This window comes from Drosophila elegans, unplaced genomic scaffold, assembly GCF_018152505.1.
Source record: "Drosophila elegans isolate 14027-0461.03 unplaced genomic scaffold, ASM1815250v1 contig_476, whole genome shotgun sequence".
Classification (NCBI taxonomy): Eukaryota; Metazoa; Arthropoda; class Insecta; order Diptera; family Drosophilidae; genus Drosophila; species Drosophila elegans.
Window position 1 is genome coordinate 10,356,375 of NW_024545863.1, and position 23,791 is coordinate 10,380,165.

General features: G+C 44.7%; 2 protein-coding genes across 4 annotated transcripts; both read right to left on the reverse strand.

Moving 5' to 3' along the window:
• Nucleotides 1-140: 140 nt before the first annotated feature.
• On the reverse strand, nt 141-3,210 carry LOC108141180. 2 transcript variants are annotated; one of them, XM_017264414.2, is made up of 3 exons: nt 3,088-3,210; nt 1,512-1,558; nt 141-1,434 (listed from the first exon to the last, which is right to left on the reverse strand). In XM_017264414.2, exons 1-3 carry the CDS (start codon nt 3,128-3,130, stop codon nt 310-312), a joined length of 1,215 nt encoding a protein of 404 aa, XP_017119903.1. In that variant the 5' UTR covers nt 3,131-3,210; the 3' UTR covers nt 141-309. The 2 variants fall into 2 exon arrangements, with proteins under 2 accessions (XP_017119903.1, XP_017119902.1); XM_017264413.2 differs by lacking the exon at nt 3,088-3,210 and having other exon boundaries at nt 1,512-1,907.
• A 612-nt stretch (nt 3,211-3,822) lies between these two features.
• Nucleotides 3,823-22,267, reverse strand: LOC108141202. Of its 2 annotated transcripts, XM_017264447.2 has the most exons (6): nt 22,169-22,267; nt 21,371-21,686; nt 10,999-11,046; nt 7,867-7,913; nt 7,536-7,802; nt 3,823-7,461 (listed from the first exon to the last, which is right to left on the reverse strand). In XM_017264447.2, the coding sequence occupies exons 2-6, from the start codon at nt 21,390-21,392 to the stop codon at nt 4,318-4,320; spliced, it is 3,528 nt and encodes a 1,175-aa protein (XP_017119936.1). In that variant the 5' UTR covers nt 21,393-21,686; nt 22,169-22,267; the 3' UTR covers nt 3,823-4,317. The 2 variants fall into 2 exon arrangements, with proteins under 2 accessions (XP_017119936.1, XP_041565275.1); XM_041709341.1 differs by lacking the exon at nt 22,169-22,267 and having other exon boundaries at nt 21,371-22,061.
• Between the last annotated feature and the right edge of the window lie 1,524 nt (nt 22,268-23,791).

A 23,791-nucleotide genomic window follows, 5' to 3' on the forward strand; every position in this document is an offset into this window, starting at 1 on the left:
GATCATTGCTCATTTTTTTAAACTCACTAAACAAATCTTAACATTCTTATACAAAATACACATCTGAAAGTGTGTTGGATTTAAAACAAAGTGCGCCGATCCAAACATCCCCATTTCCTATTAACATTTAAACATATTGCTTCCTTTGTAAACGATTTCTTGTAGTATATTTCAATGAATGGGTTTTAAAACTATTCGTAAGGATCTATGTATATTTGGAGCTCCAAACATTCTAAGAGGAGACTAAGCCTAGGGTCGCTAAGTCTAATGCCATATAACCGGGTACAAGTGCCTGTGGGGATCGATCGCCTATGCGGTGGGTCCTCCGCGCTGCCTTTGCTGTCCAACGCCGGCCGGCGGCAGATACTCTCGGTTTCCGCCGGCCACCAGCTGGGCCTGCGGCTGCTGGCCGAAGCCGGATACCGCGTTCTCGGGAAGAGCGCCGGCAGCGGTGGCCAGGAGTCCGACGGCAGCTCCGCTCGGCGGCAATCGGTTGACTCCGGAGCTCGGGACGATGGCGGGCCGCAGGACGGCTCCGGCGCCATACGGACCCTGGCTCTGGGCGGCTGGTGTGGGCGTGGCCGAGGGATAGGAGCCCCGGCCGGAGTTGTAGCCAGCCGCCTGGGGCACTGCGGTGGCCCGAAGGGTCACTCCGCTCGTGGCCACAGGAGCTCCGAAGGCAGTGGTGGAAGCTGCGGCGGCCGGACGATAGGCATTGTTGGCACTGGACTGGCCACTACCTCCGCCGGAGTAGTCGTAGATGTAGGCGTTGTTGGCGTACAGGCTGGGTGCCGACACGCAGTCGTACTGGTTCCACCACACGCAGACCAGCGTCTCCTGGCTGAAGACCGTGCCGTTGGGACATAGGAAGGAGTAGGTGCGGTTGAGGGCGCAGATGTGGAACACCTGGCACTGGGCCTCGATGTCCGCATAGTAACCGGGCAGGGGCTGTTGCGAGCAGTCGAAGTTGGTGCGCGGCACTTGGGCGTACACGGGGTAATCCACTCCGGCCACACCCGGAATGGCCGAGTAGTCGCCCTCCGCATCACTGTAGTCGCCGCTATCTGCGGCGCCACTCGGAACCCGAATGGCGGAGCCACCTGCCGCAGTGCTTCCGTACGGCGGCGTCTGCGGTCCGTAGGGTCCGCTGCGGGACGCTGAGGTGGCTATTCCGCCGGGCGAAGGCCTTCGCGGCTGAACCACCGGACTGCTGGCCCCCACAATGGCCGGTGCTCCGAAGGCAGTGGTCGCCTGGCCACTGGGCGTGAATCCGACGGCGGGCGAAGGAAACAGTCCCGCTCCGTACGCAGTGGTGGCCGGGGCGGGGGCGGGGGTCAGGGCAATGGCCGCCGACGTGGGATACGGACCGGTGGCCAGTCGACCTCCGGCGGTGGCTCCCCCCTCGGGTCGCCCGTAGTTGTAGCCACTTTGCGCCTGCCAAGAAGAGATTTTGGAAGCGGGTTCGGGAACAGCATTATTGCATTATTGCATCATTGCATCATTGCACTCACCTGGACCTGCAACTGGGCCAAGCAGCCGCTCCATAGCAGCACCAGAACTGGAAGAATAAAGAGTCGGCCCAACATTAGTGCTTTATGATCGAGTGGGAATCGAGTGGGCGAATCTATCTGCTGCTCCGAGCTGTGCAACTGGCGACGCACCAAGTGGAAATGAACGCCCTGCCAGCCATCGATGGCGATGGCAGCCCAGAGTTTCGCAGTCCGTATTAAGGCCAAGTACGTCGCGATTCTGGGCGCTGATAGCGAGCGCGGTTTAGACGGTTCTGCACCGCGGTCTTTATTTATCAGCTTCCTACTCCTCCGCCGGGGCACAGTGGGCATAATTTCAGTCAAGGGACAGGGATTCTTCTAAATCGAACTTGACTTTTTCAAAAAAAAAAAAATCATATCCCTAACGTTGTTAAAATCAATAAATCAATAATATCAAAACTTGACTGATATTGCTTGTTCAACATTTTAAAGTACATTAATCATTATAATCATAACTCAGTCATACGACTGTTAGTTGGGTTAGTACCATAAGATTTAGTATCCGAAAGTAATAGATTCAATAAATAAATAACAAAGCAATTACAAATAAAAATTAATCATTATTAAATGAAAATTACACAACCTACAGTAGCGGGCAAAGAAATTTGGAAACCTTAGAAATGGCCTCTATATGCCAACTTTGAACGGTCGTAAGATATGTACTAAAGGTTCTATTAAGTATTTAATATTTAATTACCATCTAGTTAAGTGTATCGTAGACTTTTAGAGTAAAAAAAAAAGTGAAACATAACGAAAATTACTGAAATGATAAAGATGCCATATTGGCTTTGCGATCGGAAAATTTAGGCCTCCGCGTTATATGCTTTAAATTAAAATTTTTAAATCATTTGAAAATTACTTTAAAAATAAAAATAAATTAATTTGATTTGAGTTTATCAGTTTTATAAAAAATATCAATAATTTAAATTTAAGTTTTTTTCTAAAAAAAAAAATAGAAAGGTAAAAGGAGTAGTTTTGGTTAGCCAATTCTTTCATTTAATTTGTTTATTACAAATTTTCTGGAAATATTGTTTCATAATTTATTAAAATTTACAAATTTTTTTTTTCTGTCTGGATTTATATGTCCGCTTCTGTAATAGTTGCAAAAAAAAAAGATTTTATTTTATTATTCCTAATTCTTGGTATTGAATCAATATTTAAAAGTATTTTCCAGATACGCATTCTGTGAAGGTTTCATTGAGCGGTGAGCAAAGAGCTCGAAAATATTTAAATGATACTTTTAAGGCAGTCTTCGCCCCACTGTGCCAGTTGCAAAAGAAACGCACCGCAACATCAATTGGCTGCCAAGAATGGCGGCAGTCGGTGGTGGGCCAACAACACGACGCATGCCTCGTAAATATGCAAGGCAGCAAAAACTTGGACAGACAGACGCCCCTCCAAAGGAAGTGCTAATGGTGACGGGGCGGACAGCCGATCGCTCGTCACTGTTGAGTTACGCGCCGCAGTGCTGATGACTTGGGTTGGGTTTGGGTTTGGGTCTGGGTTTGGGTCAGCGTCGACTGGTTGGCCAACTCACCTGCCACGACGCATGCGCCACGTTGCAGAGGCACTTGCTCCATGCCGGAGAGGATTCGAGTTTGCGGGATTGTCCTGGACGAGTGCACTGCTAATCCTTTCGATCGACGACCTGTGAACCGTCCAAAACTCTGGTGACAACTGCAAACACACTCAGAACGCTGTTAGAAATTTATACCAATTTGGAGTCCGGCTGCGGGATGCGGCATCTTTGCCAGATTTATGTGGCAGCTGCCCCAAAGACCGATGACAATTCGTCAGTTCGTTTGTGTCTGCCTGCGCTTTAGCTTGAGCAGATTTACGACTCTGGATTGCCCATTGTTTGGAACTGCTGCCAGTTATCAGAATTCATAAATCAGCGAGAGAGGGAACCAACATGACGTATACGTAATATTAGTTACATGTACAATCAATTCAGTGTTATGGCTTTTTCAAGTGCGATTAAACTTGTCCTTCGATTCTCTTGCAAATGTGAATGCAATCAATGCAATGACAAAAATATTTAAATTTCCCCTGATTATACGATCGCCGCATGACTTTGGCTCGACCTTAGATTTATATTAGAGCTTAAAAGTGCAAATGCCATTGGATTTGTGTCAAGGCTCGTGGACTCTTGGGATTAACCGACTGACTTATTGGAGAGCCCAGCTAATGCAGTAATGATTTAATCAGTTGGCTGCCCCATTGCCATCCATCACCCATCACCCATCATCATTATTTATTTTTCTGTTTATTTTTATATGTACTTTATTAAGTTTAAATAAATATTTACAAACAGACAGCAAGACGTACAGATTGTTCGAATAGATCGCTCCTACTGGATACTGGCTACTGGATACTGGATGGAGAGTGTTCTCGTTCATTAAGACTAAGCAGTAAGAAACTAATTTAATACAACTCTCGGTTAAACTTAAACGGAAACGGAAGCGGAAGTGGAAACGGAAACGGAAACGGCTTGTCTGGGCATCAGGAACATTCAAGTCTGTGCCTGTCTTCGATTCGAGTATTTCGATTACATATTTACAAACTAATTGCGCAGATTGCATTGGCTAAACGAAGTCGATTAACAAGTAACTGGCTCAGCGTAAAAAAGAATGATAAAATCAAACTGAACGGAGGAGAAGGAGGAGGAGAAGGAGGAGGAGGAGGATGGAGGGTAGAGGATAGAGTGTGGAGTTGACTAAAGTTAGGCATTAACTCGCAAGGTGTAGGAACCGCCACCGGCCTCGCTCTACCGCCTGCTGCTGAACTTGGACGCCAGCGAATATAATGACTTGAGCAGCTCCAGGGCCCGCCGGTCCGAGTTGGCCTCCAGTGGCGGTGCCGTCGTCGTCGGCGTCGTCGTGCTATCCTCCAGCTCCTCGACGCGAATCTCGAACTTGGTCGTCTCCTCGTAGCTGCCCGCCCCCGAGCCTGTGGTGGTCGGCAAATCCGTGGTCGTCGTGTAGCCCGGCGTGGTGCTGGTGAAGTACTCGCCACCGCTGCCGCGTCGGAAAGTGGTCACCGGGATGCGACCGGTGGTGGTGCTGGTGCTGGTGGTGGTGGTGGCCAGCCGCTGCCTGGAGCTCTTTCCGCCGGCGGCCGGCGACTTGCTGTCAATGTCGATGAGGGCGTTCAGCAGATGCTTCCTACTCCGCTCCAGCGCCTTGCCGTTGTGGTCGTCGCAGGTCTGGATGAGCAGCAGCAGCAGACTGAGCACCTGGCGGTCGTGCTCCGCCTTGGCCATCACGTTGCGCAGATGCAGTGCCTCCTGCTCGTTGAGGCCGCCGAACAGCTTGTTGGCTATCCGCTGCAGACCGCTGCTGGAGGGCAGCGCATCCCTGGGGATGTCGTAGCTCCGGAAGATGTCCTCCCACTCGTAGCGCGTGGGCGTCTTGGTGGTCACCCTGTAGGCTACAGGCGAAGCTGTCGTCGAGGTCGAGATCGAGCTTGTGGGCGTGGAGGTGCGCTGCATCAGGCCATCGTTGATGGTCAGGGGATCCAGGAAGTCGGTCTGCGACTTTAGCGCCCACGGATGCTCGGTGGGCTTGTGGTGGGTGGTCACTAGCTTCTGGGGCCTGGCATCCTGGAGCAGATCGTTGCGGGACTTGACGAACGACTGCGTCTGCTGCTGCTGCAGGAACTCCTCGCCGGAGTCCTGACTCGGCGGTGCCAACTCCCCGGAGAACTCCAACTCCTGGCCGCGAATCGTGCTGACCGTACTGCCCTCGAACGGCTCCATGGTGGTGGTGGTGGTGGTGGTGGTGTAGTAGTCGGGCGCTGGCGTCGAGTCGAACTTGTGGTTGATCTCAGCGGCAATGCTGTTGGGCGTGGCCGTGGGCGTGGGCGTGGTGGCTGCCTCGGGCAATCCCTTGGTGGGCAGATAGTACTTGGCCGTTCCGTCGCTGAAGAGCGATGCATCGGTGGTGGTCACGGGCCGGAAGTTGGGCGTGCTCGGCGGCTCCGTGGGCCGGGCTCGGGCAGCCAACTCCGCACGGAAGGTGGCCGGATTGTCGAGGTAGCTGGACAACGCATTGGAGAAGATCTGGGCGATCTTTCGCGACTCTGGCTTCTCCGCCAACGCACCCACCGTGGAGCCCGTGCTGCCGATCTGCGGGAAGTGCTGGTACTTGGAACCCGGCTCCGACTGCGTCCCATTGGACTGGCTGGAGAGCAGTCCGGCGCTGATGTCACCCTCGCCGGTACCGCGACCTTGGGCGGACTTCAGGCCAAACAGATTGCTGTACTTCTTCACGGTGGTGTCGCTCAGCAGACTCTTCTTGATGTCGTCCGCATTCTCGCTGATGGCCGGCGGATTCTCCGAGGTGGTCAGCAGGGCGGTGGTGTCCGATGGCTTGGCGGTGGGCAGTGCGGGTGGCTTCACCGACAGTTTGGTCTTCACACCCAGCTTGTCCGGCTTTTCCGACTTTTCCGACTTTTCCGACTTTTCCGGCTTCTCCGACTTGGCCAGGGCATTGGCGGTCTCATTGTGCTCCTGGGCAAAGTACTTGGCGAAGGAGACCAGGGCATCGGGTCCCGAGGACGGTGGAATCTCCAGGCCAACCCTGGCGGGAGCTGCCGCGGCTGCGTTCAGTTCCACGTCCTCGAACTGATCCTTCAGCAGGTTCATGGTCTTCAGCATCTCCTGCACGTTGCGGTAGACGGACTCATCCTTCACGGGATTCGGGGCAAAGAGGAGCACGTCCTCTCCAGCTGCAGCTGCCGCATTCCCCCTCGGCGACTTGCCGCTCTTGGGCAGATAGGTTGGTCCGCTGCCGGCGGAGGCGGGTGACGGGGTGGTGGGCAGATAGTCGCGACTCTCGGTGGACTTTGATGGGGCTCGGAACTCCCCGGAACTGGCCACATCGTAGTGATGCCTCATGCCGATCACAACCGGCCTGAAGGTGCTGTCCAGTTCGATGCTGGCCTTGGGCGCCACCGAGGACTCGAGGAAAACACCTGAGCTGGCGCCTCCGAAGCGGTGAGGATTGGGTGTGGTGGCCACATGACCGCCCTTGATGTGGTTCAGCTTGCCCTCGGTGCTCTTCGTCTTTGGCAGACTGGGCACGGTGGGCGTGTAGAAGGGCGTGGACCTGCTGGGCTCCAGGCGGCGCACCGTGGAGTGGCCTCCGGCGGAGTAGTGGGGCGTGGTCTGCGGCACAGAGCGCGTGGAGTGTGCCTCGAAATATTCGGATTTGTCCTTGTTTGGGATGGGAGCCACCTTCTCCCGCTCCTTCTCCTTGCTGTGCTCCTCGCTGCCACTGTAGCGATGCTGACCCCTGTGGCCATTGCGCGCCCTTTCGGTGGAGACTCCTCGCTCCTGGGAGGCCACTGGAGTCCGGCTGCGGGCGGGTTTGAGGAGCGTAACGTCGTCGTTGCTGTTGCGATTGGGGCTGTTGTCCGTGTGGGTTCGCCGCTTGCCGGAACCGCTGACGAACGAGGAGCTCTCGGCGGTGATCTGCGTCTCGTGGTCGTTGCTGTTGCTTTCGATGCTGGGCAGCACCTTGCGCTGCTTCTCGCCGGACACGTCGTCGTCGAAGTCCACACTCTCCACCGAGGCAGGCACATCCTCCGCGGAGTCCATTCGCCTGTCGGGATTGGTGCGACCACCGGACCTGGCCTGACCAGCCACTGGAGCGACTGAAGCCACTGGAGCCACCTTAGGCTTGATGTTCAGCCCGCCGCCCACTATGTTGAAGCCCTGGACAGGAACCGAAGGACGGACGCGATGCACACGCTGCTTGTTGAGGATCTCGGCGCTCTCGGCGTAGTAGCCCGAGGAGCCGAGGCAGTTGACCTTGAACCACCAGTCGCAGGTGAGCTCGCTCTGCTGGAAGATCGTGCCGTTGGGGCAGAGGAAGGAGATCTTACGGCCCTCCTCGCAGATGTGGAAGACCTATGGAGCAGTAATTGTTGAGTGTGGAGTGCTGGTAAGGATTGGTTTCAGTTTGGAATAGGCCAACCGCTCACCTGACAATCCGTTTCCATGTCGGCGAAGTAGCCGTTGCCGTAGGAGCGGCAGCTGAACGAGGTCTTGGGAATGCGCGGATAGATGGGAAAGTCGATGCCCGGCCGCCCCACCACCCCCTGGTACACCTCGTAGTCCACGTCCTCGTCGGAGGCGCGCTTCTTCAAGTGGTGCTTGTGCTCGTTGCAGTTCGTGTGCGCCTCATAGCGCTCCTCCTCGAACTGGGTGGCGCCCGTCTGCTTGGCCAATATCCGGGCGGGAGTGCGGTACTATGGGACAGAGGATGGAAACGTACTGTGAATGTATATGGCAAGGATGTCACTCTTGGCTCACCTTTGACTCCGCGCTTGTGCATCCAAGGAACACCAGTACGAGAAAAGCTGTAATGGTTAATCGAAAGGTTTTATTCATTTCAACATTATTTGAAATTTATTATCAGAAATTAAGAGAAAGAAACATTTCACAATAAGATGAGTATTAAATTCATACCACGAAAGTATGAATATTAAATTTATACCACGAAAGTATGAAAATAAAAAAAATGGTTAATCAAATGGTTTTATTAATTTCAACGTTATTATTATTAAGTTTTTAATTTAAGTTCAGATCACACAGATTTTTGCTGCACCCAAAAGAAATGTCATAGAAACTAAACTATTGTTTCATGAATTCTAAACTACTGTTTATGAAAAGATGAGTATTTCTGAATAAGATGAGTATAGAATTAATAGCAAGAAAGTATGAATATTAAATTTATACCACAAAAGTAAGAATATTAAATTTATACCACGAAAGTATGAAAATAAAAAAAATGGTTAATCAAATGGTTTTATTAATTTCAACGTTATTATCATTAAGTTAAGAATTTAAATTTAGATCACTCAGCTTTTTGCTGCACCCAAAAAAAAATGTCATAGAAACTAAACTATTGTTTCATAAATTTTAAGATACTGGGTATATAAAGTTTCTCAATAAAATGAGTAGTAAATTAATACCACGAAAGTATGAATATTAAATGTATACCACGAAAGTATGAGTATAAAACTTATGGTGTTTCAAAACAAGGCCTTGGACTACAGTTTTAGAATCTTCTGTATAAAAATGTAACTAAATGGATATATATTATTTATTATTGAATTATTAGTTTTACTATAACACTGTCTGCAGTTTATTTTCAAGGTAAGCTTATTAAAAAAACCTTTAATTTTTTTCTTTGTGTAGGCACTCATATTGAGGCATTTTGTACTTCTTTTAAGAAAAAATGTTTAAATTGATCAAGCAAAACTTCAGTAATGAATGTTGAATTTGAGATTAATTTTCTCATCATAAGAAAATAAATGTATTTAGAATCCATGGCCTAGTGGTCTGAGATGTCCGACCCGGAAGCACCCTTCTAAGTAATACTTCCTTTTTTTTGTTTTTCTCTGGTTTGTTTTTATTTCTTCTTCCGAAATTGTTTTGCTCAAAATCGAATTTGGGTTTAACAAAAAAAGTGTTTCTGTTTATTATTGCCTACATATAGAGTGCGCAGTGTCCAGTGTTCAATTCTCTTAAAAGAATTTCGTTTGTAAGTACGCTGTTAGGATTTATATTATATTATATTTATAAGATAACAATTATAGCCCTATAAGTAAGCTTAAAAGACATCAACGAATATTGAAAACAGCTGTCCTAACTGTGAGTTTGCTATCTATCAGTATATCAAGCACTTGAGTGCTCTTCAGTTCTCATTTTGAGTATAATGGATACTCATCAGCGAGAAAATAGTTCACTTGGTTTTTGAACTTAGTGCAGAAAAAAATGCTCCAAAAATGATTACTTTTGTACTTAACTATATTTGACTCACAATGCGAATTTTTAGTTTTTGATTTTTGTTTGAGTACCAAAATTTTCAGATTGAGTGCAATGTACTTTATTTATTTTCTCTGAATACCTACTCTTTGCTATTTTTTAAGTATTGAGGTTTGGTAACTTTATAACTAAACTTGCAAGTAATTACCTAAATACATACTAGTCAAGTCTTTATTGCCTTTTAAAATTAAACTGCTTTTTATCATGAGTTCTTTAGAGCTCTTCTAATGGTAAAGAGCTATCTAGATAATTATATAGTGTTTAAGCGGAAACTTGCACGCTTGTCAAATGTTTTAAAACAATTCTTTAAATGAATCTTCTCGTGCTACACCGCAAGTATTTTCTTGGCGATTTTTCTGGGCATTCTCTAGCGAAGTCTGGCTCATCATGGCTTCAGGTTTCGATTCTCCTTCGCCGTTTAGAATGATTTCTTAATGGCAAGCCCGGAGACCTTGACTTTTCCATTCAACTTGGATGGTAGACATTGCCAAATTACGCAAGACGCGACTACTGGGACTGGGACTGAAACTGGCTGGAAGTGACTGACCCCAGGCCCCTCCAAATGCAATCATTAAATGTTAAAGCATAAAAGCAATTAAAGAAGAAGAAACAGAAATAAAAAAGTCATGATGAACTGCGTCTTGAGTGTGGCGGTCGGCAGAGGAAGAAGGGTTATTGAATAACCAAAAAATAGCCACAAGATTCAAGGCCCACTTGCTGCATAATCACAGCGACTATGCGACTATGCGATTAAGTGAATCATCGAAGAAGAGCCGTTGATGATTTGGTCGCGGGTGTTGCTGCCTTATTCAAATTAAACAATTGCCCATAATTTGTGCCCGCTGATTGGCAAGCGGTCTCAAATTCGAACGGCCGCCTCATCAAGTATACGCCACGGTGTTCGATCGGTTTTGTGCCCCTCGCAGCGGGATGGTCTGCCAACTTAATTGAGAGGTGCCGTCGATGGGCGCGTAATTACTCAAAGACGGCCCAAAGAAGATGGCCGGCCATTGTTGGTTTTATTCGCCCGCGAGATGGCTGTCACTCATGCCCTCTTGGCATCTGGGTCTCGGCCAACACGTCCGTCCTAATGAGCCGTTCAAAATTGCACTTCCCAGGCGATCGGCCCATTCGTCCATTAATTCAAATCAAAGTCGCATTTAATCTGGATCCGAATCTGGACTACTGTCGCACGCCAGTCGGCCTAATGCCAAAAACGAAGACGGCTCACGCAACTGGCTAAGACAAAGGCGCATTAACGCAATCTTGGCCGCTTTGCCGCCCACGCTTTGCGGCACACGCACAGTCATCCACCGTTAGTGATCAACGGTGATCTATGATGGGAAAATTATGAGTTGACAAGGTCAAGGATGTTGTCGAGCCGAAGAATGTCTTTTTATTTGTCCAAGTTTTGTTTTGTCTTAGGTGAATCGGATGTGATGGTTATATTTACAAGCTTATTACCATTAAATGGGTTATCTGCGTAACTTGACAAGGTAGATTTGAAATAAGTTAACCAATTATCTGTCTGATATAAGTGTAAACATAATGTGTTTGAGAATGGAAGTTTTATATGTGATTCCAGTGTATGACCTTTTGAACTTATCAACTTACCGCACAACAGGTTGAGCTGCGTACACCGCATTTTGTATTTGGAGTTGCCTGAAAGACAGATGGGAAGCAGAGAAACAAATCTTTAGCTAGTTAACAAAATTATGAATATTTATTGCACAATATCGTGGGAGATGCCAAAATTAAAGAAAGAAAGAAAGAAACGGAATAATAATTGTTGTCGAAAACACGTACACACCACAAGGCGCCTTATTGGGTAATAGAAATTATACAAAAACAACGGCACAAATGGCAAATGTACTCTGTGCTTGCACAAATCGCCGCAGAAGAGTTGTCAATGAGCCGAAGGGGGCCAAACAAAGGCAGAAGCTATCTCAGCAATTACATAACTCTTAGACGCCCACAAACGCATGCAGAAATGTGCGGCAGCTCGTTAGATACATCTGCTCGCCATATAGATTTATTCAGAAACGTAGATAGTCAGATACTCAGATAGTCAGATACTCAGATAGTCAGATACTCAGATATGCAGATTCGCAATCTGCATTTGGGACCGTGTGTCTTGTGGCCATAAATTATTACATTTAGGCTGCCCAGGAACAGATGCCAGGCGCCTACCAGGAGTAGGAGTCATTCAGTTAGTCAGTCATTCAGTCAGTCAGTCATTCAGTCAGTCAGTCAGTCATTCAGTAAGTCAGTCAGTGAGGCACTCAGTCAATCCCAAGTCACATTCACTTGGAACAGAGCGCCGAGTACCGCTTCGCCCGCTTCCGTCAGCTCATTTTCGCAGCTGTTGTCGCTGCTGCCGTAGTTGCTGTTCCCGTAGTTTCTGCGTACTTTGCATAATTTCGAATAATTGTTTTAATTTGCACAACGGCAAACAATATCTTTGAACAGCAGCAAAAACCAGGGGGATCAGCAGCCAGCAACCGGCTGTCCCGGCGACACTCTTTCAATTAAATCATTTTCAATGGTTTGGGTAATTTGGCTGCCGCCAAGACAATGGATTTTGGAGTGCCTTACGTAACGCGGGTGTTTTCAATAACAATGCAAAATCGAACAGAATCCCAATATCTCATTCGATGCGAAGAACATAAGTCTTAATCGAAATTAGCCGCAGAATCTCAAGACGACGAAGATTCTGCTTTTATGCATTGTCTGCTGGGTTCTTCGGTTGCCGAAATTGCTTTTTGTATTTAAATTAGTGGATTGCCTTGGCGGTGTTCTCTTCTCTCCACTTCACTTCTCGCTGGATGTTTGCATAAAATATTCTCACACCTAAATTTAATTTCGTCAAAATAACGAAATGTAGACAAAATTAAGTTGCTGCAGCGTCTGTGGTAATACATGCCTATTAGAGGGCTTGACATTAAAATTTAATAAACACTTTACGAAGAGTGGATTAGCCAAGAGGTCGGTTAAAGTTCAAGAGTGGCACTGGATAGTCTGCACAGGTTTTAATTTCAATTCACGATTCTCAATTTGCAATTTGCAATTACACGAAACAAGAGTCTGTCATTGTCAAGGCTTTGCCAAAGCGAATCGAACTGCCTTAAATGGCGATTAGTCTGGCGAAGGTCAAATCGGATTGGTTTGATAAAATAAAATTATCTAATGGACTTATGAACTATGCTTCTCGCTTGAGCACTTCCCTCCCAACGGACTAATCATATAGTATTAATCATATTGTTTACACAATAATTCGCGAGACAGCGAGGCAAGAAATTCAATCATCTTGGCGGCAAAATGTAGCGAAAAGTGCTCAACGACAACAATGACAAATAAGGAAGTTTCGGGCCACAAAAAGTGTCAACGCCATGGCAAGAGCAGGTGTTGTGGTTGTGCCAACATCCAAGTACCATCATCATCACCATCACCAGCACCATCACCAGCACCATCACCAGCACCAGCACCATCACCATCACCAGCAAAATAATAAGCTCAGACTGAGGCTGCATTATGCGCACCATGCCGAGGGTCTGTGCCATCAAAATTCGGTTCCGCCTTCCACACAGACGCAGAGTTTGGAGCTCGGAGTTCGGGGAGCTCAAGATGGATATGCCAAGGATCGATGCATGGGCATCCAGCGATTGCCTGGGTCGCTTTCGCAGTGCGGAGTGCAGAGTGCAGAGAGGAGTGCAAGTGCCTGTTAAATCGTTTTAACCTTTTTGTCAAGTTGCCGCTTAACCTTTACGGTTGCTGAGCTGACATGAAGGAAGCATTTGTTTTTTTTCCGCAGATTTTCTGCCGCTTTTTGCCGCATTGTATTGTGGCAAAGTGTTGAAACCCGCAAGTGAACAGAGCTCAGAGCACAGAGCACAGAGCATAGAAACTAAGGCAAGCCGTCGACCACATGGCGTATACGTGTTATTTGAAGATTTGATTTATTTGTTTTGGCTGTTCGTGTTGCTGAATTGTGGCTGCTATCGGCCCTGTTGCCTTGCCACCGACTCGTGTGTGGCCTTCTGCGACGACGGGTAAATGGTTTTTTCATTTCATATTATTTGTAACTTGTGTGTGCAAGTGAAGAAAAGGAAAATTTCACCTTTACCGGTGCCGCCACTACCTCCACTCATTATGAAACGACTGACTCGCCTTGCCGCATCTTCAATCGAAGCCCCCACGATTAACACGGCGGACTAAGGAAAATCTAAAACTTGATTGCAGCTTTTTGTTTGCTCAGCGCGATTGGGAGTGCCATGCAGGTGCGGATGGATATGCTGGTCATTTGGCTAATGGTGGGAGAGAAACTGTCTGCCGATGGAAAAGGCCGTTGGCATCCTGCGACCAAATCAGCTAGTCACGAACATCTCAAAGACTAACTATCGCAATGTTCTGGAATTTCCATATCTTAGATTAAATCAACTTATTCCAGTTCCTGCCTGACTCATTTGTTTTCAGTGTTAGTCTTTGACTAATTTCTTTATGCTAATTTCTCATAATAATTAATCACCAAAACGCTACCAAAAACGCTCTGCTATACATCTAAATAGATTCTGTCATACTATTTTAGCTGACACCAAAGCCAAGCCAAAACAAAACCAAATTAAAATGTTTAACATTTTAAATGGCAACGCACAGTGGCTTTTGCCTAAGCTTTTGGAAACAAACAAAACAAACTGTGTGAAAAATGTCATTATAAATGCATAAAAGTCTAATCACTTGGCTCCGGCTGCGATTCCCAGGCAAATGTTTTGAAAGTGCCCTCTTCGCCGCCATTGTGCATTTTGTTTGTTTATTTTACAGCGGATTTGGCAAGCATCATTTGTTGGTCTTTGTTGTTCCTAAAAGTCTTGCGAGGCGGGCAATTAAAATAGTATTTTATATTGGCACATCCGAGCGATAAAGATCACTTTTCGGGCCAACCCTAAAGAAACGCGATTTGGGATTTATTTCGTTTCTTTTTTGAACCTTGCTGGCCCATAAATCATTTTGAATACTTTCATAACGTTTTGGGCCTGTACAAATAGTCATAATTGGATTACTGAATAAATTGTTTGCCGTTTGTTGTTCAGGTACCTGCATCTCCGCTTTGAATGGCAGATGCTAAAAGCTATAAGCACTGAAAAATGGGTCGGGATCTGAACAGCTAAAAACACATATATCAGACGGATCTGCAAACCAAAAATATACGACTTTATTCAAACGAAAGAGGAGTTTGAGACAGATTTTCGGGTAAACAAGTCATCAATCACAGCCCATACGTTGAATTTATGACACAACACGTACTCGGTGACATTTTGTTTGGCCAGCAATTAATCATAACCCATTCAGGTATCCTTACACTACTTCCCACCGAAGTCAATCGAGCTGACGTGAAATCCCAAGTGTGAATGTGCGTCAGACAGGGCATGTAAATTTTGCAATAACAAGACTTTTTGCTAAACCTTTTTCAAGAGTCTCTGGGCCCAGAGATTCGGCAGATAGACGATGCCCGTTGGCCCGATGTTGATGCACTGACCTACGTGTCGCTGATGCACCCAGACACGATGTGGTTGCAATTATTGCCACTGCCGCTGCTGTGGGGCAAGCACTTTTGGGGCCCAAGTCGCTTGAGCTGCATTTCATAGCCGCCAGAGTTCGACGTGCTAATAGATTTTGAGGTCAAATGCAATCGCTTTGGCTGCTGGCCATTTTTCCGCCTTTGATACAATTTTCGGCCGCTTTTTGCCCAAGAATTCTTGTGCATTTCCGTGCAGCGTTTTTTTGTGCCGGCCACTCATTTGCAATTTGTGTGGCTCTTGGCTCTTGGCTGTTGGCAGTTGGGCGAGAATTAAAAACCGAAATACTCTGGCGGTCGGAGGCATAGCAGAAGTCACTTTGACGCTTCGTGGCAGCCGCCTGTCAACTGCTTCACACTTGGCCATTTGGGGGCGAATAAGAGTAGGAGTCGGAGCTTGGAGCGCGGAGCGCGGAGCGTATTCATGTGTCTAGGCTTAGGCTTAGGCTTAGGGGAACCCAATTTGTTGCCGGCGATTTGTAAGCCAACGAAAATCATTTAACGCCAAATGTGTAGATGATTTCCATTTTTTGTTCAGCCGTTTGCGTTGCGCCCCAGCAATTCTTCATGCAAGAGCTGCCGCAGGGATGCGGTGGATGGATCTGCCATTGGCATCTGGCCCATTTCAGTGCAGTGGATATCCAAGTCGGGCCTTCCAGTGGGCAGTGCTGGTGCTACTTAATTATCGGTTAAACATATTTTGGCTTGTTTGCTCAGCAGCTCCCCGAAAACTGTTTGCCCGCCGGATCATAAAATGCTGTTGTAATAACGAGAGTACCGCTCACACTATAGTTAGCCGGCCATAGCATTAAAGCCGCCAAGGTAATTGCGGATCATGCCACAATCTCATAACGAGGAGCTGGGGCCCTTAACCGGAAACTCCAGCTACTTAATCCGAATTCGGAGCTCTGAGAATTGAAATCGGAATTTGCATCTCAAGTCTTTTATGCATATCAAATATCTTCTGACCATTTGTTCTTGATCTAATGGTTCATTAAAAGTTTTAATCTTACTGTGAAATGTGTTGTCATCAAGTTAATGACTGTTCTGGTCCGTGAAAATAATATTGCAAAACATTTAGATGGATTTCGCATTGATTTAAACAAAAGACTCAAGCAAAAAACTTGATTTCAAGTGGGGTAAACAGGCATGAGCCATATAATTTAACTGTTAAATAAATGTTGGTAATTAAACAAACTTAAAAAATGTGTAAGAACTTGATGTACTTGATGTTTGCCTTGAAATCAAAATGCTAATCGAAAACTGGTTGCAAATTAAACAACCCATTCCGTTTGACTTTGTGAAAGTATTACAATAATAAATATTTCGTTCGGCTGAAGATCAATCCGGTTCGGCACAGCTAACCTAACCAACCTCCCAATTCCTGTATTGCCTCCTCCAAGTCGCCGATTTGCAGTGTCACCCATCGAAGGCACACACGCGGAAATTAAGCCTCCGCCAGTGCTCACATAACGATTGAGTTGTCACCGAGAAGATATATAACTTTCGGTGGGATGTGCCAAGTTTTCACAAACAGCCGAAAATATCAAGAGATAACAATTGAAAGTGCCGCTCAGCCAGTTTCAATTGATATGGGGCAATCTGCTGGATTCGAGCTGGCAAGCGCAATTTATGACAGCCGGGCGGCAGACTCTGACACGCCGGTAACAATTGCAGCAGAAAACCAGTAGCACTAACTACCAACTACCAAACACCAACCACCAACCGCCAACTGCCAACAAGCAGCAGCAGCCAACTCGAGCGGCAATTAATAAGTAATTGCTGTTGACGTCGTCGGCTGTTGCCACAGCATCAGCGGCAGAAACAATTGCAACTCGGATTCGTTCTTTTGTGTGCGACTCGAGACTCCAGACTACGCATATTGGGGTCAGCGTTTGTTATCGGGGCGCCACGTATTTATGTCACCTGGTTAAATAATCCACTGCTGGCTTAATTACAGCCAACAACAATGGCCAACCAACTCCATCGACTCCATTTGAGTCAGTGGGGCTTTTCCTCGTCGAGATGGCCTTTTTGTGATTGCTTCAACTTGCACCCATCTTCATGCACTCATACTATGTACACCATGTAGACAAAGTGTGTGTTGGCCATAACATACAGCCAGATGCCGAGATGCGAATTAGTTGCTTATTGTTTTGGAGTAATTGTTTCTTGTTTGCCTGTTGCCGCGTAAATGAAAGTCACTTTTGATTTGGATTTTGTTATGATTCGATGTTCGTTTAGCGTGTCAGTGGCGGAAAACGAAAAAGTTCAAGCGGAAATCGCCGGGAAAATTACATTTTCGTTTGCTCTACAATCAGAAAACGTAATCCGTAGATGTATTAAGGTAGTTTCATAGTTCAAAACACGATTCTAGAGTCCCCACTCCGAACTGCAAACAAAAGACCCAAGTAACGAACTTGACTTTGGCACGACAAGAAAAATGCTTTTGTTGCCTTTGCTTTTTTGCCATTTTCAAGCGCGCGTCTGTAAGCGACAACAAGTTTCCCAAATATCAAAATGTTTTTGTGTAGCAAACATGATTATGACTGTTGAAAGCTCTTGTCATTTGGTTGCCTTCGCGCGCTTGATTGTGCTTGAAAATATCGAACAGCGTCGAGGAATGAAATGCGGAATTTGTTTCTGACTTCTTTGATTTATTGATTCGATTTTCAATGGTACGCATGTGAGGTAGGCGTCTCTAATTGGCTGTCAGCTGTTGGAATTGAATCGGTGTCTGATTGATAGCAATTTGTGAGTGCTGCCTACTTAAGTAGTGCCCAATAAACGATTATTGACAGTTTATTCTTGCCTGTTTTCTATTTGTAATGACTGCCGCCGCGGTGCTTTTAATGGCAATATTTTAGTGGGAACTATTTGCCGCAGTAAATTTATTGATCGGCACTTTTAATAACCCGCAGTGAGAATGGCAGTTTTAGATTCTAGCCTTGGCCGACACCTTTTGAAAATAAAAACCCATTAGTGTCTTCACATTTTTGTGTGTGTTTTTATGAATCATGAAGCCACCCAACAACCTGTTCTTCGGTCGTGAATCCAAAGAATCAAATGCGCATCCTTAGCGCGAGCCAAATGATGTCACTCGCCCGAATTAGATCCTGCCTAAGAGGTAAACAAACAAATAATCTGGAATCAGGTTCTTGGCAACTGTAAAATAACGAATTAATTATCTAGATATCAATTCTTTGATAAATACAATATGCGTAGAAAGAAAGCACTGTGCCAAACTTGTTCGGTCGCTTTATGGCTGGCAAAGATTCACTCATTCTTCTTTGTTTACTTAATGAATGAGGGAATATTGATAATTGAGATTATTAGGTATTAAATCCAAATTTTATTTTGACTGTTTTGTGGCCAAACAACTGGTGCTAAAACGAACTCCTAATACAACAAGTTGCTCGGCTACCATGAAATACGATCCGATTTGTTGAGCTTCCAAAAGATACCCAATGCTATAAAATTTGTATGTGCAACACACTATCAAACTTGGAAGCCTCTTCTCCATGAAGTTCACTTAAGACCATGTCGACCAAAATGCCATGCAACTGGCAGCCCTAAAATGGCCTAAACGTAGCTTTGTCAGGCCATGGAGGTCAGCATCTTGGCCTGACATTTAGCCTGCCGCCCGGCTGGCCATATATTAAGCTGAAGGCGTCTATGGCTATGGCTATATCTGGGTGGATGGGGTCCATTAAAAGACCGACAATCGCTACGCAATTCGCGACGCACGTGTGTCTTGATGAACGAGCAGAGTGCTAGTGCTGGCATTTAGCCGCTGAATGAATATAATGATCATATTTAGAGTCGTGATATAATTGAACGGTTTACGCACGCCAGCAAATAGCTATTATTAGGGAAAAGCTTGATGCAGCATGAATTTTGATAAATTATAGTTAAATGCCTGAGCCAAAGACATCATAATGTTGCAACACCTCACCACTTTCGGCTAAGTACCGTTGCTAAATTCACACAATTCCTTTGAAAAGTTCAAGTTCGTTGGTTTTTGTCTTCTATTTGTTCACGAAAAACTTGACAAATGGGTTATTTATGGCTCAAGTGCACTCTATTGACATTTTGTCTGATGACAACAAAGTGAACTTTTTTATGGCTCGTTGCAAGTTCGTTGCCAAAGTCTTTCGTTTTTTGCGGCTGCCCAAAAGAGCCCCCAGATGGACACTTGTAGAAGTGCTTTAGCTATAAACAAAACCATGATGATGCGCAATAATAACTTGGGGAAAAACCACAGTGAATCCGCCTAGAATATGTTGAAATCTTGATCTTGTAAAAAAAAAAAACGCAAAAATATACAAAACATGAACATTATTTACACTTCATTAATCACTAAAGACGGGCCACAAAAACAGCAACAGCAAAGCACCTTAAAGCAGCAACAATTGTGAGGTTGTTTGTTTTGTCTACAAGGAATCGCCAGATACTTTTACTCGTATCTCTCGGATGCGGCTCATTGGCTTTTCAGCGAAGCGCACGCAGCGCCAGTTAACGCATCAACACTTGAATGCGATGCAAGCTACACGACTACAGCGATTTGAGACAACACTGCCTCGGTTGCTGGAGGGAAATTCTCCTTTTGGGCACGGGGTATTGTTGCTTGAATGACTTTTTAATTTATTTGCCATTTCTTTCGCTGGCAACGTTAATGAGCACACCAGACCCGAACAAACCAGACCAGGCCAAACTAGAGCCGGCTAAGACTTTAACAACAGCCACTCGCATTTTGAACTTTTATCTGGCCATCTGCAGACAACAACGGGCAAAATTATATTGTAGCATTTTGTTACATTTGGGGCAGCCGGCTGGGTTTTGTTTTATTTTCGCCTGCCTTCGGCTCGTCTCCCCAGTCAACTTTAACCTCCTGCCACATAAAACAAAACCCCATTCCCCTTTCTCCCCACCAAGCTCCTCTGTGTGGGTGTGTGGGTGTGCGGGTGTGTGTGATGTGAAAGACGTTAAGTCACACATTTGGCCTAAATTTGTCTTTTCTCTGAGCCAGCCTTTCCTTTGTTCATTTGCGCCACGAGGCTGTACTGTAGAAGAAAACAAAACTGCGCACCTCTTGACATTTAAGGCGCATTTCCCAATTCAAGCACTACTTTCTGCGGCCCCCTGGCCGAGTTGCTCGCCCAGCAATCAGCAATCAGCCATCCACAGGCTGTGCAGCCATTGAAATTATCTAACACAAAAATGCTGCAGCTGCGAATGCAAATTTCTGTTTTCTTCTGCGGCCCAGCCCCCTCGCAAGGGTTTTGGTTCTGAATTAAGCAGCCACCGCTGCGCAGTTCATCCTTGAACTGTGTGCTCAGAGCCGCCAGCATTATCTTGGATTCGTTAATAACAATGCCACGTCGAGGCAAGCACTGCGGTTGCAAATTTTGCAACACCAAAATTTATGCAGTAAAAATTAGAAAACCTAACAAAAAAAAATTGAAATGCATTCCGGCAATTTTGAGGCTTTTAATTGCTGTATCTATTCATCTAAGCAAGCCAACAGTTTGCAAATTAATCATCAGCCAAGAGTCGCCTCAGGCATTTTGAAGATTTATGGAAATTGTTTGTAGCTTATTTGGCTAGAACCAATTAGTTTTTACATTGATCAGCTTAAATACAAGAAGTCAAGCTACTGCTGGTTCTTTAATGTTAAAGACTTTGATTTAAGAGAGCCAACTTGATTAAGTTATTATATTTAATCGATTAAGAGTCGGATGTTGGTGAAGGCTAGGCTTTGGGATAAGTATTTACATTCTAATTAAATATGTTAATGATTGTGTTTCAAGGACTCCAAAAATATTTATAAATTAATTAGCTTGTCATTGTCTGCGCTTTTAACTCCTGGGTAGATTTCATAAATCTATATTATGTCTCTGGAACTATGAAAAAATATAATACTTTTGTTTAGAAAGCAATAAGCTTTAATTTGAACTCTTCTTGATTATGAAGAAGAAATCTTTCAGGAGTAAAATGGAATTTATTTAATTAATGGTTAAGTATCCTATAACAATTTAGTGAGCTTAAAAAATGAAACTTTCAAGCAGTAAGTATTATAATTTTGTACAAATTTTTTATCATTGTCTAGCTTAGTGAAGATGGCAGTAAACTTGCATAACTTCAAGAGCCACCATTATGCAGCCAACGCATTGACATTTTACCAGCATCTGTGCTGACTGGCCAAAAGTAGCAATAAAATTACGTAGAAAATGCATGCAATAAATCTCAGCAAGATGATGCTTTGTGAAAGGTAACGACTTGGGCACACAACCATTTTGTATCCATTCATGCGTGCGAAATGCGTTTGGCATTTTATTAGAAGCCTCAAAGTTATTCAGCTGTCGATCTGCAAGGCTGTCGAAATTCTCGGCTAAGTACTCTCGGCTCACTCACCTTTAAGCGGCATCAGCATCATTGAATGTCAGTTTGTGGAGCAGTAACACTCGGCAAAGTCAGGTAACTAACTGTGGCAGCAACTCAATGTTCCACAGCTTCCTTTTTTGCTTTCAGTTTCGTGATTGAAGTAATATGGAGGTTTCGCCGTAAACTTATTTATGACAAAGTTTTCCGCTCTCCGACTGGGTTATTCGTAGCGTTTTGTTGTTTTCGTTTTTCTTGTGAATATTACTTAGATGGTTGCATGTTATTCGTTATTGTTGCTTGTGTTGTCTCACTACGCTCGATTATTTGGTTTATTATTTGTTATGAGCTAGAGTGGGATCAGATTGTAATGCACAGATTACACGATTTAGTTGATATTTTTGGTGGTAGCACAAAATCACTCCAAGCTCTTCATGTCTGCACTATTCCTAATGCCATTAGACGAAACAAAAGTCTCGTAATTCCAAAGCGAACTAGTAAACTAGTTAAAATATAGACGTAAGTTTTGGGACGAGGTCAAATCCATATTAGAAAAACAATAAATTTATTTATTAAAATTCAGGAAACATATTGCAGACCAAAGCGTGAAATGATCTTGTTTTTTTTTTTTGTGTTTAATGGTTTTAAATCCTTGAAACTTGAAAACTTCTTCACGATTGTTTTTTTTTTAAATATGTTTTTAAGGTCCTTGGTGTTTTTGCTCCTTAGACAGTAAAAAAATATCTTTTGAAATCACAAGAGTCTGCAGAATTGAACACCATGAGCACTTTATTTTTCTTAAATTTATCACTCAGTTTAGTGGGAAAATACAGTAAGAGCCAGAGCCAGACGAACAGAAGACGTCTTCACCCGTACGATATTCACATTTGAATGTTTCAATTGGCAAATGCGGCGTCCAACTTTAGTAGTTGAGCGGACCGCAGACTCGAAACTCTGTTTAGCGAAAACGCTCGCCAAGCCACCGCAAACACAGCAAAAGCAAAGCCACTCGTCGTCGCCGATCCGGACGAACTTACCGCCCAGCGAAGATCGCTGCCACATCTTCCTCAATTCCCAAAGAAGCCCGAAGACTGGCCAAGATCCAAAAGCAGTCGCAAAGGCAAACAAAGTCAGAGTGTCTTTACAACCGGTCCAGCGATCAGCTGATCGCTGCGATCCAGAGAGGGGCGGAATGCCGAAGACCAGAGCCCAAGTCTTCGGGTTCCGAACAGCTTAACAGAGCCGCTTCGGCGGAGAAAAGCTTAACATTAATGTTAGCCAAATGTAGGCAGTTAATTAGATCACCTAAAGTTAAGATTTCATCCATCATCGTTATCCATACAAGTCTGTAATTTAAACACTTTTAATATTAAAAATTTGAAATTGTATTAAACAAGAAACCTCTTAATTCATCTTTGATATTAAGTTTTGTTCTGTAAATAATTACACATTCGGCTAAATATAAAATGTTCTAACATTTTTCCCTTCAAACAGCGTCAGCAAACAATTTAGTTTCTTACCAGAACAAATAATACTTTATTTTGGAGCTTATGTTGTCAAATTATGTTTAGGCAGTAAGTATTTTTTAAGAATATTGAGTCTGTATAATTAGTTCATTAGAAGCTACGATTCGGGCTTCATTAAAACACAAATATAATCCCAAGGGCTAAAAATTTGATTCAAAGCTTTTCATTTTAAAAAGAGTGTATTTATTATCGTCTTAAATAGAAACTTTTAAGCAGAATATATATTGATTTGAAATGCATGTCATTAATTAATGTTTTTATAAACAGGTTAACTCTAATAACACCCTTTTAGGTATTATTATATTTTTTAGTCAGCTAATAAAATGTTCCTAACTTTAAAACCTTTAAAATGGGTTTAAAATCTTATGACGACTCTGAAAAATAAGAGACTTCTACAAGACATGCAGATCGATTTCTAAATGCATCACTGTATTAATACTTAGACGTTGTGTTTGACAGCGAAAAGGATAAACTCCTTCGCATTGTTTCCCGTAAATTGCATTAAATGCTGAGCACATTCAAGTGAAATGATTTCAGTCAATCAGCAAGATGACAGCATGAAAATCCATCAACCTTTACTGAGGAAGGAGAAGCACTTGTAGGGCTTTCTGACTGGGAACGGGGGATCTCGTCGATGAGCTGGTCGATGGCTCGATCGCTCGTGGAAGGCATAACAAACAAAATCGCAAATTAAAGATTTGAAATGCTGGCAGTGACGACTTTTTGACTTGAGGCGTTTCTTGTTTCTTTCTTGGCTTGTTCCTCGGCTTCTATTTTCTTGTCGGCCACAATGGACAATGGGTCGAAAGGGAAGACAGCTGAAGAGTTGACAGTGGACAGATTTTATTATGATTTTGGGGCAGCGTCGTCGGGGTCCAGCAGTCCCAGCAGTTGCATAATATTGTTGTTTGATTTTGGCTGGGTTTAT

What these genes read in the sequence shown, in the direction of transcription:
- LOC108141180 (XM_017264413.2), bottom strand. Translation starts at nt 1,841, where the DNA reads ATGCCCACTGTGCCCCGGCGGAGGAGTAGGAAGCTGATAAATAAAGAC. An exon ending in TGGCCCAGTTGCAGGTCCAG is followed by an intron (nt 1,435 to 1,511) that starts GTGAGTGCAATG and finishes TCTTCTTGGCAG; the next exon opens with GCGCAAAGTGGCTACAACTA.
- LOC108141202 (XM_017264447.2), bottom strand. Translation starts at nt 21,392, where the DNA reads ATGATGCTGATGCCGCTTAAAG. An exon ending in GCAGCTCAACCTGTTGTGCG is followed by an intron (nt 7,914 to 10,998) that starts GTAAGTTGATAA and finishes TAACCATTACAG; the next exon opens with CTTTTCTCGTACTGGTGTTC. An exon ending in GCACAAGCGCGGAGTCAAAG is followed by an intron (nt 7,803 to 7,866) that starts GTGAGCCAAGAG and finishes TCTGTCCCATAG; the next exon opens with TACCGCACTCCCGCCCGGAT.